Raw genomic sequence first — 14,308 nt, 5'->3', positions numbered from 1 at the left:
CGGTTTCTTGCTTTCTAACATCATTGTTATCTTCTCTATCATGTTACTGGTCTGAAGGTTGACACTCCCATGACCATAGACTTGCATCTCACAGCCAAATCTTGGAAGTGGTATAGTTCATTTTTGCTTCCCATTCCACCTATTATCTGCTATCAACAACTGAACCCGCTGCATCGCAGAAGGAGAGTGGATGAATAATGCTCATCTATTTTGGCCACTGTCCTGCACAGCTCCCTGCTTGCATGTGCGGGGTGAGACCTTAGGTGCCAATAGGTCACTCTGCTTGGCATCTTTCATTGCTAATGGTAAAATAGCTACTCATGAAGAAGAGTAGAAATTGTCCAGTTTTTGTTTAAACATGGTCATGAGATCTGTGGCAGTTAAACCATGATGCGAAATCTCTGGTCCTTAACCCAGCAGGGTGAGGTATATTTAGTAAGCAGGTCATAAGGTCCACTTTCCACACAATCAGAGATACAACAGAGAACGATGCAATCTCAGGTTATCTTATTACTCATAAACTGAGTCTCATTTCTGTAGCTTCTGACACTAAGAAGGAGAATGCAAGGGACCGAGAAGACCATCACAGTTGTCTCCTAGAATTTAAAAGAGTAGCTTTCAAGTAAGTAAACTAGACTGAAGAGAAATTCGCTCCCGGCATTTAATGGTACTTTTTTGCAAAACAAAAATGGGGTCTATTGCAAATGTTTTTCCAGATAATTAGGACTCTTTGTTCCTCCAAAGCCCATGACCAGTGATACTTCTCAAATGTAGTTGTTATTGTCATGAAAACAAATGTTTCTTGGTTAATGTTATCACCCAGCAAGTGACCGCTACGTGGACCAGACAGTAATTTGTCTTGGGGGGCGTAGTCTTAATATTCAGACTAAATATAGTCGAAATATATCTTCCTGATTAGACTGATGAATGTCATCAGTGATAATGTTACAATTGAAACCATCACGACAGAGATTTGGGATAAATACAGTCAAGATCCAGTGCTGACTCGGATGCTCTTTCCACAACACTTGAGTACTTGGAAATAGCTGAGGCGGGTGTTAGCCCAGGACCTGACTTGATGAATTTTCCGGTGAGTGTGCGGAGACCAGAGACTAAATGGAGAGGAGTTGGCCTAACGGCTAGGGCGCTCGACCCCGGACCTGGGGAACTGGGTTCGAGTCTCGGCAATGACGCTGAACATCCTGTGATTCTGGGCAAATCACTTAATCTCTCCGTGTCTAACAAAGAATGAATGTGTGTCCTAATGTAACGTAACTGGTGCTATGTAAAGCGCTCTGATACCGGATTGGATTCGGGTCAAGTTTACGCTATATAAAACTCTCCAAAAAAAAAAATGTCAGCATGAAATAATCAGATGGTCTCAATATCTTGCTGAATACTTCTTTAACCAAGGACTGAGAGGGCCTTTATGCTGCAATTACAGTCCATTATTACGGACTAGTTGTTTCTATAACTTTTTGTTTTTACTTTTAGACATGAGATTGATTGATTGCATAATGATTTGATTTCTCACTCTTTTCTTTCTATTTCTCTCTGCAGCCTGATCTGTATGTTCATATTCTCTAGAAATGTGAACTGTATCTTACTGGTCCGCTGCCATTGTTGTGATTGGCTCATTGCTCTTCATCATATTATGGTTGGGGATCTCTGTCCCCACATGTACTATCTAGAAAGGTTGAACTCGTCAGATTGAGGTTTAAATGACTGAGCAGGTGTGATTTGGATTATTTGTTTGGTATACTTCTCCAAAATCTGTGGCTACGTTGGAGCACTTTTTGTTTATTACAGAAACCAGATGAAAACTGTGTATTTATTGAGTGCATTTGGGCACTAGAAAGATAGTTCAATTTCCTGTTGCTGTGGTTGCAGTGAGTAGGTAGCTCGAGTACCTTCAGTGTTTACTTTAAACCCTGGAAAATGTGTAGAGTAAAGATGTAGGAAAGCTTTATGTGTCCCACTCGTGTGCAGTTGATGCTTTGACTTCCTACTTGTGATGTGGACTTAGGAGGTACATCTTTGTGGTTAGCTGGGCCAACTCCTGAACAGAAAGGATGGATACATAATGTTGGTTTCAGTCAGAGAGAGATACTGTTGTGTTACTAGTCCTCCTTTAGATTGAACCCAAATGAATCCCGGAACAGAAAAGGGAGGATGTGACCTGTGCGCTTTCGCTGGTTCTTTGGAGACTTAGAGTGAGCTCTACGACTGCTGAGTTGTAAACTCTTTCAAGAGACTGGGTGTTCTCCAAATGTACCTATCCTGGACTCATGCTTATGGATATTTGTACTGGTTCAACCTTGGCGCCCAACAAACATTCACAGTGTGTCTTGTTTCTTTTCACTTAGAAGAAAAGTTCATCCTGTGACCAATGTAATGTTCTACTGAAAGCCAAACCAAGCATTGGCAAACTGAATTGCTGGCATCACCTTCCCACCCTGTCCTTTATTAAGTTAAGAACTACCCACAAAGCACAGACACACTTTAAATGTTATTTTCCTTTTACATTTACTGTGTATTACATTTTAGGTGAAAGCTAGCTAAATAGTCTTTCTACATGAATGTGATATGGATATAGGAGAGGGTAGACTCGCAACAGACAGATTCTAAGCACCCAGATACCCTAACCGGTGATTAACTGCACTTTATAAATCCTGAATGAGTGATTGATTTTATATCCAACTTTGTTACCTTCTGAGCCTGTAAGCTCTACTTACAGGCTCAGTTACCTTCTGAGCCTCTAAGCTCTACTTTATGGTTGCTGGTTCATAACCCTGCAGTTTTTTAAATGACATGACCCTTAATATCTATTTTCCTAGTAGATTCATTAAGGTCAAAGATGTACATCTCATCAGATAGGATCCATAATGCTGATGTACTATCTTACATATATTATCAAGAATTTTATAGCACAAAAATAACTTGTAATATTCGCAACTAAAATGCAGAACTGTTTTAACAATCCAAGTACTAGCTGTTGAGTCTTTCCTATAGCTGGTATCATAAGTATATGATACCTGTTTTTATGGTTGTTTTCCAACAGCTGCAGAGGCTGTAAACCGGAAACTACAGTTTTTTCTTTAGCGCGGCTCCATTCTAAGATGGCCACCAAGTGCAGCTTCTGTGCAAAGATGGCCTCAGACATTAACACTGTTCCAACATGTCCCTTTCTGAGAACAGCATCTTCTGTTCAAGTGGTTGTTGTTAAGAGACCAGCCCCTTCCTGTCGGGTGGAACCTGTTCTACTAGTATATAAACAGCTCATGATCAGTATACCAATGCAACACGAATCCTCTGGCTTTCTCTTGCTGTTAAATTATTTGCTCTAACTATTCTTTCGGCTCTTTCTCTGCCCCAGCCCTGTTAGCTCCGGCTCTTCAGTTCCATCTCAGTTCCAGTCTTGCCAGCAATTGCTCTGCTCCAGTCTTGGATTTACTCAGATCTATAACTTCAGCCTTGCAAGAAGCATCCTACAGTAGGGACCGGGGGGGGGGGGCGGGGGGTGACATCCTAAAGGTGTTTTGTGCCTTCAAGCTTTTTCCTCCTTGTGCTATCTGGCAGTACTCTCTAGAGGGTATCTCTTCTGAAAACCATGATAGCCCTGGGGCAGACAAAGTGGCTTCTGGAAGGGCCTTGAAGAAAGAGGCGAAGGATTGACCCCATCTCCAGCCGCACATAATGCTCTGTTTTATAGATCCTATTGCTTCATACAAAACAATCTCATAACCGTAGAAACTTCACACACAGACGGGGATAAGCTAGACGCTTAATTCTATGGTGACCAATATTCAGTCTACATTCAGTATATGTTCACTTATCATACAAGTCCAAGAATTATTTACTGTTTAGGTCAAATTAAGCAGCTGGACCTCCTACTTTGATAGTTTACTTTTCTACTTTCACTAGGCTGGCTCATATACATCTGCGTCATCTCAGTAAATGGTTTGAATTATGACTTCCGGTTCCTCAAAAGTTGTCTTTCACTGTTCCTCGTAGTAGCCATAGCATATTTCGTACCTCAGATGATGCCATTTTTAATAGAAACTCCGTGGTTGACAGCATCGTACTAGTTCCTGGAGCTGGATTCGTCAAAGTGTGCGGGTTCCCTGTTGTGGTCCTTTGCATCGCTAGCAATTTTCCTGTTATCAATGCCAAAGATCAATTAATTTTCTTATTTTGGATCGCCCCCTCTGCATCAGTTTTCCCCAATTGGATAAAGGCCCTGAGCTAGGGTTGTTCATTCAGTTCCCAACCCGGAGCTTCAGCCATGCTATTAATCATTAGACTTTATGAAATTGAATGCCGCAGAAGTGATACGCTAGATGCGGCCGGTGCCCTTTGGACACGTTGACATGCCTTCTGTCTTAAGCTTATGGCTGGCTAGCTGAAAGGGCTTTTGTTTCCATGGGTTAGCCCACGTCTGTGCTATTTCCTTGACTCCGACATTTTAGCTCATGTGTGGGAGGCTTCAGTGCTCGTGTTACGATTCTTTCCTCACAAATAAATTAGGCCTACTTAAAAACTACCAACATCCCATCCTCGTCGCCAGTGTTGAGAAGAAAGAAACTTCTACGGTAAGAACACAAGTTTATTAAGACACCACCAACAATGTCCAAAGCCTTTCTGTCAAAACAGTGCCAGAGGAGGCTACAATAGAACGTTGACAGAAGGAGGGGAAGATACCAAGTGGAAGGAAAGGGGGGGGGGGGGCGGAACAGACCAAGATTACAACACATTTCCACAGCTAGAAGTTGTGGAAGGTCTCCAAATTTGAACTTGTTTAGAAAGTCTGCTCGTCCACTAAACAGCTAAGCAACGAAAACTGGAAGAAGTTAAATAAGTGAAAGAACCTTGCGGCAGCCGACGGGCTGGATTCAATAGATCTCTTGGCAGACCCCATAAGCTACAGTCTTCCAAGCCACGTGAGAGAAGGGTAAGGTTGTGCGGGTCAAACAACACCAAAGTTGCAATCTTGACAGTCCTGCTCTAGTAATCCAGGATGGACCTTACACCAAGACATTTAAGAGGTTAAAGGTAAGGAGACTGGGCGGTAATTTGAAGACTCGGAAGGATCCTAAGTAGGTATAGAAGGGATTAATTTCAAGAGGTATTAGTTATGTTTGAACAATAGCTGATAGTGAGGTGTGACTGGTGCCTTGTGACTTCTGAAGGGTGGAGCTGATGAGGGCTCACTGTGGTCGTGCACAGCTGCTCTCATTGAGGGGGTGATAGAGCAGCGTGTGTAGGTTGAGAAGGGATGAAAGGGGTGAAAACTGTTTCCCAGATTAACAGTAAACATGATGGACAGAAGACCACAGCTATTTAATTGTCTTCTTTCTCATTATGCACATTTAACTTAGGCCCATTTTGCACGGAGATTCATATAACATTGAGTCCAAAACTGACTTGAAGATTTATGGTGACATGTTCTTGAAAAGTAAATCTGATTTTTTTTATTTTTTTTACAGTAATGCTTTTGTATTTTGCATTTAAATATGTTTGCATTTTGAGGCATTATGTGAAAGTAAATTCAGGTTACCGTTTCTCTTCGGAATATATTGCAGAATGAAATAACTGCATTATAGGTTAGTATTTTGCATTATTTTGTTGACTGGTACAATAGTATTTTAAAGTGAAGTCCATCATCTGTCCCGAATGTGATATATTGACAGTGTTTAACTATAGCTTAACCGGATCTTTGTAAGTCTTGCATTCCCTGAGAGCGGCCCAGTGTGCATTAATGTGATAAGAGCCATTCTGCGTCTTCAAGCGCCCTTCATAGGGTATGCTCCCGTTCTTATCTGAGACCCATCATTTGTTCTTGGTCATTACGAGGAGCTCTTTATAGAAGCAAGCTACAGATTTCAGCCCTCACCCGATGTGACTATAAGTTACACAACCTAATGAGTTGGGATTCTGGATCTCCGTTACGCCGGTACTTGCTTATCATGCTTCTGATGTTACGAACTGACCGGCTGGAAGGTCATTTCTTACAGTCAGGCCTTTTGGGGACAGTAACTCACTCGATGAGTGACCTGTAATCCGCAGGCCCATCTTTGTCCAAACTCCCAAACTGTATATGTGGTCTACGGAACTCCAGTAATGGCAAGCGTGGACCGCAAGGTGTCCACCATACGAATGTGCCTTTCACGTAAGAGGAAAGCTCAGTGGTGAATGGCTGGCCCTCCATCGGGGTCACAGCATTGGCCTCACTAAGACCTACATCACTGCCCATGCTTCTCCCTACAATATATTGACAGCTGGCTCAACCCTCATTTTCCAAACCCTAAACCCCTCCAGCCCCTCATCCCACAATCGAATCTCACCTTCCTTCGGTCATCTTTTCTCGCCTGGACTTTACCACGTCCTACCGCCGCCCTTGTAACAACTCAGAGATACCCCTGGACCCTGACCACCTCCGCCCCCTCACCAACCTGCCTTGCTTTGGCTGTAGCAGGGCAACTGAAGCACCACATGGGATAAACACGGCATCCTCTGCTCAGGGTCCTGCCTGAGTTGCAGCTGTGGAAGCACAAACCTCAACGACCAAGTGTGCGCTTTTTTAATACCACCAATAAATATAAATATATAATACTTTTTAACTTGATTACCCAGCAAGTCTTCCCCAGGTGGGTAGCGGACTAGACGCGTTGGTCCAAAACAGGCAACATATTTTTGATGGGGTGTAATCCAAACATGAGTGAACTAGGAACACCTTCCAAGGCTAGTACTGCCCTCTGAGAGTGAGCGGAGGAGTCCATTAATAATTGGCGCTTAACTGAACATGTCACAGTAGAGGGGTCGTCAGTGAAGAAATATAGACTCTGTTCATTAACCCTGCTCGAGTCTACTCCACACATACAAGTGGGGCGGCATGCTAAGAACAGATTTACCTTACAGCCACTCCCTTAATTATATTGAGAGACCCTCCAGTTCGTTAATCCCACTTAAAGCCCTGGCGCTCTGTAAATGTAAAGGCGACCCCCGCGCTGTATCCCATCCTTTATGTGACGCATGTTGTGTGGTGAGGTGGCTAGTGCTGTGCCTTTTCATCCCATGTCTGGACAGACATTGATAACTCATTACTGTGTTCTCTTTAGTCATCCAGACCTCCGAGGCTTACTCCGTGCTGATCGGCAACCGGGAGTGGATGAACCGGAACGGCCTCGGTCTGAAAACGGACGTCGACATTCTCATGACGGAGCACGAGCGCAAAGGTCGCACCGCTGTCCTCGTGGCGGTTGATGGTAACTACAGCTGTATTTAGTGTAAACAGTGATTTGATGCTTTTGGATGTCTTATGTTTATTCTTGGCACTGATTCAGTGGTGTCCGACTAAATATGATTTGACTGTGTTCCGTTCCTGTTGGCAGGTCCCAAGCTTTTTCAAACTTGATAGAGGTAGAGCATGATTCATGTGACTGGAAATAGGGTAAAACAGATAAAATGCTAAAATCTGCTAACTTGCTATATGTTTATACATCCTATTTGTGTGTAAGATTGTATCATATACAGAAGAACTCTAAAAGAACAAATTATGTAGGCAGACATAAATCCTTAACAGCACAAAATCGGGCGAGCAATGTTGTACTCCTTCTAATAAGCCATTAATATCGAATTACATTCTTAACTGATTTGGAAGCAGTGAGAGCGTACTTACTATTTCACAATGACAAAGTGAAATTTGTGTATCTCATTATTGTCATTTGGTTAGATATCTGTGCCTAGGATGTGGTGATGTACGTCAGATATATGTTAATATGTAGAACCATAGATTCCTAATAGCTTGTACTTTATTTTTCAATTCACTTAAGTAGAAAAAAAGGGCGATAAAATCTGATGTTCTTCCAAAAATCTAGAGGATGCCATTCCCGAAGGTTAGATAAAGACTCTGAATATAGTGATTTGATTTACCTGCGAGGCGTTAGAAAACAAGTAACTTGTGATCCGATTGCAGTTGGTATTTTGCGCACAGAGCATTGGACCGGTTCACCCTCACGCAAGTCTCTGTCTAGAAGCTTGCGGTAAGGGTCACGTAATTTCACTAGAATGTTTGTAAACAGATCTTAGTCCGTGATGCCGGATAGAAAGCTACAACATTTTCTGGTGGATACGATTTGCTGCCATCTGTTCTAGTTCCCATCACTCAAACAGACGCTACCAAAACAGGAGCAGGGATCCCAACCAAGTACCAAATATGGTAGTTTAGGGTGCTAAGACCAGTTCTTAGAATTTGTTTCCAAGTAAACAGCCGGCTAGCGGGACACAGTTCACCCTAAAACCAGTTATAGATCCGATGTGCCTCACCATTCCTGGACCTATGGGAGTCTGCGCCTTAGCAGTGATTACTCGGATCACAGGGATCTTGCAGTGCCAAAGATGACTTGTCCAGTTAGGCGCCCTGGCACAGATTCTCAGCCCGGCCTTCCTGACAGGCTTGGTAATATCTCCCATCACTGGTCGCTTCAGCTTGAGATGCCGACCCTCAAGGAGGGCACCCACCTGCAGAGGTATGGTCCTCGATAAATGTCTGCTCTACAGAGCTGCAGGGGTCTTCTGAAAGTCCATGCAAAGTGCAGGAAGTCAGAGTCTATCCTACTTTGACGGCACTGGAGGAGAGCCCGGGTCAGACGTTGTTTAGCTGCGTAACACTTTGAAATCCCTCTCTGTTTTTGTCCTTTTTACATCAGAGACTTCTTGAGGTGGAGTCTGAGGTCAGGCTTCTCAAAACTGGTCAATGGTGAAAAATGTATCCTGCCCAGAAAAAAACACACCTGCCACCTGTCGGCTTGTCAGGTGACATCCAGCAACACATGAAACTGGGGAGGGAGGAACCAGCTGTGCTCCAGGGAACACTGTTTTGCAAGAGGGGCAGTGTCCCTCCCAAGCCCATCAGACCCCTCTTGTTTCAACGAGGGGCTCTGGTCATACTGAAAGACAGCGCTCCACACAGACCAAAGATGGGGCAAGCCTTTACGCACTCTACCGTCTTGCAAACTCCCTCACAGTGTCCCAAATGGCCCCTGCTGACACCCATCATATCTTAGCACCTCATAACAGGTGAACTAGGGACTCAATAAACCTCTAGCCAGCCTCCCACCATAGGTGCAGATAAGACGTGAGTGCCCTCTTGAGCTGCCACACTGCCAGTCACCTGCTAATGTGATTGGAGGGCGCGCTAGTCACCCCAGCTGTGGATGGTGGTAAACATTGGGTGCACCTCTGTCAGTCAAGCCCTTCTTTATCAAAGCTGGGCCTTCCAGTGGACTATCAGGTTGTTGAATGCACTTGATGAATAACATGAAGCTTGTCCGAAAAATAGACAAGGCTAGATTTTGAAAGCCGGCCAGGCGACTTCGGACCAGCAAGGGGGTGCGTTTCTCTTTCTTGAAGAAAGGGCGACCCCTTCCAGAAGACACACTGTCCCCACAAAGATCGGGGGCACCAGTGTGTGAGCCCAGGAAACTAGAGCCAAAAACATCAGGATAAAAATGCAAAGTCTCTTAATACTTACTCTCCGGGTATTACACACAGAACCAGGCCATTCCTCCAAGCAGATTGGAATCCGAATCTCTACTCGACCCTTTAAGGCCGCAAGATCTTCCTTGCAAGGAAGCTGCAGTAACCCCCAGGCCAGGGGAGGCCAGGGCTGTTGTAGAAAGAAACACTACTGTATGGAACCAGGGACTGGAACCCGGGCCCGAGTTCTGGCAGGAGCCAACTCAGAGGCTGACAGCTGACCACTGTGTTAGGCCTCTGGAATTATGTACCAGAGAATAAATAATGTAGCAGGGTTGGCTACATTATGTGACCAGGAAAAGCACATTACTGGTTTCGTCTAACATGAGATTTAATTAATAATGGCCTTTCTACCCCTTAAATAAAATAATTAGTTTAAATTGTAAACAATGCTTAAAAAGTAAAATGCACACCTAATGCTTACAGTTCTGGTAACAGAATGTGGGCCTCTTTTATTCTGGGCATCCGAGCTATGTTTAAATCTTGTCTTCTGGAGCGGGCCATTTTAAGGTTTATTTTGTTTTTATAAGGTTTCTGGGAACCTCCGTCCAATGTGAATCATTCCCCCGCAGAACAATATTGGGCATTGCACCGTTATCGCTTGGAGGCATTTCAAGGTTGAAAACAACAGGCCTTGAAACAGATGTCTGGGAATCTGGAAGTAACTGCAGCTTTGAGAACCCTGCGGTAGAAACGCGAAATTGCATCAACAGTGAAGCCAATTCATTTGAGGACAAAGAAGGCATCCTTTGAAACGTGTGTTGCAGATTACATCATTGCACTTTCCTGCCATCTAGTGTTGGATTTAGATTATTACAAGCTGTTTTTCTTCGAAGAATGCTTTGTTTCAAGCAGGCCGCGAATGACTCGTGATTACATCTTTGAAATTCACTAGTCATGAGGACGCAGACTCCACCCAGAGGCGCAACTAGAGCCACATTTTTTTTTTTTGGGGGGGGAGCAGTGCTAAGAAAAAATTTCGAGGGAGGGGGCTGAATCTTTAAGCAATAGGCAGAGTGGAGCTGCAGGGGCTCTTAGAAGGGGTGAAACAACAGCAAGGCTTAATTAACATGCAAATGGTCTTTTATAGACCTGTGAAGTGCTCGGTGCGGCTGTGTGTGTGACCCGGGAAGCTGTCTCATCCCGTGCTGCCACACATGGCGGGGGGGGGGGGGGGGAGGGGCGCGGGCTGAAGCCCTTTGAGTTCAATGGGTGTTGCGCGCCTGACTCTAGCCCTATATCACTTTATGCGTCATCGGGTTCTGACGTAACTCGAGCCGCTTTTTCGGGTGAGGCATAATATTGAAGAATTTGAGACTAGAGAAGGCAAGCAGAATGCGAGTTGTATCGGAGAAGAACTAGATAGATTACAACACAGAAAATGGATGGTTTTTGGCCGAAGCCCCCTGGCTTTACTGTGAATAAAAAATGAGCTAGCATTCGCGCCAATCATTTTCAGTTCTATTAGGATTATGCTTCTCTTTCTTTTATTTGCTACACACAGCAGCCAATGAAAACTTTTTTGTATGCAAATAGAAACTACTTTTCCCATGATGCTTAGTCATACATCACATCCTGTCCGACCCTATACGAGCCACTGTGTCCTTTCGCTGAGCCTCTTTCTTTGCTCGAACATTTTTTAGTCCATAACATTTTAACAAGTGCAAAACATCCTCCAACGTGGTAGAACCAAAACCAAACTGGGCGATAACGTCTTCTCAACCAGAAGCAACATCATTCCATCTTCTTCTCGGAACCTGAAAGGAACAAAACATAGAAAACCCTGTAATTTCTGTCACCACATAATAAACCAAAATACGGGTGGGTACATAGTACAACATTGTAGTAGAACTGGGTGGGATAATCCTCGCCTCCGTGTCCTTAATAGAATTGAAAATTCTTAGCGCGAATGCTAGCTAATTTTTTATTCTATTACAGGACCGGAGGCTTCTGAATATGCTAGTTTAACGCTTATCAAATACAACTGAAGATATATCCCCCACAGGTTTATAATAAATTGTTTAAACGTAGATTCAGAAAAACCAATCAGCAGATCGCATAATATCTTGAAAGGTAGAACCCAACATAAAAGACTTTGATGCCATGGCACCCCAAACAGAATATGCGCCAAACCTCTGGGTAGCGAAACCCGCTTTTTGCATGACTGATTTGAGCCATCTGTATATGTAAGCTGCAGACACAAGTTTATGAGGTTTTTGTAACGCAATAAATAACTGAACTGAACCATATGATCTTATTGGTCTAGTACATTCTTCATAGACCTTTAAACATTGAACCACACATAACTTTGCATTAGACGTGAAATCATGATAATCAATACTTCGAGAGAAAGTTTTGTTCTAGCAATAATATTGAAAAACTCCCTCTGGAGTAAATACTCTACCTGTAATATCCAGAGCCTTGACGTCGGAGGATCGCCGACACGTGTAAAGACAGAGCAACGGGGCCAATTTGGCTGACAACTGCTTTCTGGGCAATGATTAATCATTCGGCCATTTATTGAATAAGGAGAGAGCTAACGAAACGTCCCACAATGAAGAGTACTTAAGTATGGAGGGATTCGCAACCCGGATGCCTTTTAGCAAGTTACAACGACTGGGTGCATACCCACTGGCTTGCCATCCATTTGGCAATGCCCCGCAGAAATGGCAGATCTAAAGTTATTAACAGACTGGTATGCCAAACCCTCGGACGCTTTTCTGATAAGAAATTCACAACTTGGGATAATTCGGCCCCCCACGGGTTCCAAATTTCGTGCCACGCACCAACGAACCCAGCCCTTCTAGGCTGAAGAATAGCGTTTTCTGGTGGAAGGGGCCCAAGCCTGGTTAATGAAGGTCGTAACCATGTCCGAAAAACTCGGCATGTGCCATTGTTGCCGGTAAACCCCCATGTCATCAGGGCCAACGACCACGGAAGTCGTCTGGGGAGGTCGTAACTCATCTCCAATAGTATTGGGAACCAGGGTTGCGACCTACACGGAGGAGTCACTATTATGACCTCTGCTTGTTGTTTGAGAATGTGAGATGTCACCCTGGGAATTAGAATGAAGAGGGGAAAACATAGTTCAGCCCCCCCTGACCAATCCTGAAGGAAGGCGTCCATTGCCTTTGCCAATGGGTCCGGTCTCCAGCTGAAAAATGTGTGAATCTGACGAGTCAGTCTGGATGTGAACAAGTCTATTTGACACAGACCCCTATTTCCTGTAATCAGTGAAATAATAGTGGAAGGAGTTTCCACTCGCTGTAATCTTTGAGATACCAAGAATTCCAGTTCGCTACACAGTTTTTGGTCCCGGCATGTATTCTGCCACTACCGATATCTGTTGACTCTGGTATTAATGCCAAATCCTTGGGTATCTCCACAAGTAGAGATGACCTCAAACCTCCCAACTTGTTGATATATCTCACCGTTGAAATGTTGATCATCCTGAAAAGGATGCAACGCGAGGCGTGTTTGCGGGACAAGGTTCAAAATGCAAAGGAGCCCGCTAATGGTACCAGACAGTTGATGTGGAGTCATAGCTCTTGAGGGAACCACCTTTCTCCTGTGGAGGTATCTCTGCAACGTGCTCCCCAGACCCAGGGGCTGGCGCCTGATTCTATGACGACTTCGGGCTGTTATCCGAAGATGGTTTTGTCAGGAACATGCTTCCACGTGACCCAGTCACCAATGCATCTCCTCTCTCACGTTCTGAGACAACGGAACTAGGTCCGTATAGGATAGATTTTGTTGGCGGTATTGGATCTTTAGGCGTTGAAGAGCCCGGTAATTAAGAGGGCCTGGAAAAATTGCTTGGATGGATGAGGCCAGGAACCCACTACTCTGGCAACTGTCATGGTGGATCTAAGTGTTTGTTGTGAATCGCTACCAACTGTTTCTTGAGGTCTCTCAATTTTGTCTTGGGTAGTCTCAACTGGGTGCTCTGAGAGTCTAGCACGAACCCTAGAAAAATCCATGGTCTGTGATGGGCAAACTGTTATTGGGTTCGTTGATCACGAAACCCAAAGTCTGCAATAGCGAGATTGTCATTCGTAAATGCTTTTGTGCTATCTCTGGCGAGTGAGTCATGTTGAGAATATCGTCCAGATAGATTGTCATGCGAATACCCTGTTCTCGTAGGTGTGCTATCACTGGTTTCCGGACACTGGTGGAGCCCCAAGAAGCTGACGAAAACCCGAAAGGAAGGGTCAAACACTCGAACCATTGATTCCTCCATCGGAGCTGTAGGAAGCGTCGATGTGGAGGAGAATGGGAATGGACAAGTACGTGCCTTTGAGGTCTAGTCTCACCATCCAATCCCCCTTTTTGAGCAAGTCCGCTAGCAGATGGAGGCCTCCCATCCTATGTAGATCATGAAGTGACCGAACTCTCTCAGGTTCAACACTAACCGATGACCACCCTTTTTCATCTGGACTAAGAACATGTTGCGAAAACGTCAACTGTTGGGAGTTTGTGCCCTGAAAAGGTATACGGAAAAAACTCTAGATGAAAAAACCCCTGAACAGTTTGTAAGAGGCCCTGTTGGAAACGCGCTTAATTCCTGACTGCGCTTTGTCTAGGGGTGTGAATGTTCCCACATATTCGGAAACCTCTTTGGCGAAGCGCTCGCCAAAAAAGGTTGCTCTCAGCAAGGGGACCGGGCTCCGCAGAGGCTAACTCTGTGAGAATGGAAACCATGCGCATGAGAAGGGATTTTGCCGTTTGGTATATATGGCGCAGTTTGCATTGCCAGAAGGCATATCGCCCT

General features: G+C 44.4%; 1 protein-coding gene across 10 annotated transcripts in view; it reads left to right on the top strand.

Moving 5' to 3' along the window:
- Window positions 1-14,308, top strand: part of ATP7A (ATPase copper transporting alpha) — a 481,542-nt gene that overhangs the window by 387,148 nt on the left and 80,086 nt on the right. For all 10 annotated transcript variants that reach the window (XM_085608229.1, XM_085608231.1, XM_085608228.1 and 7 more), the window contains one exon: window positions 7,119-7,265. In XM_085608229.1, coding sequence (XP_085464355.1) covers window positions 7,119-7,265 — 147 coding nt within the window. The remainder of the gene's footprint in view (window positions 1-7,118; window positions 7,266-14,308) is intronic.

This window comes from Triturus cristatus, chromosome 5_2 (assembly GCF_964204655.1).
Source record: "Triturus cristatus chromosome 5_2, aTriCri1.1, whole genome shotgun sequence".
NCBI classification, from domain to species: domain Eukaryota; kingdom Metazoa; phylum Chordata; class Amphibia; order Caudata; family Salamandridae; genus Triturus; species Triturus cristatus.
Note: the sequence above shows the minus strand (reverse complement) of the source record. Positions and strands in the feature narration are given on the sequence as shown.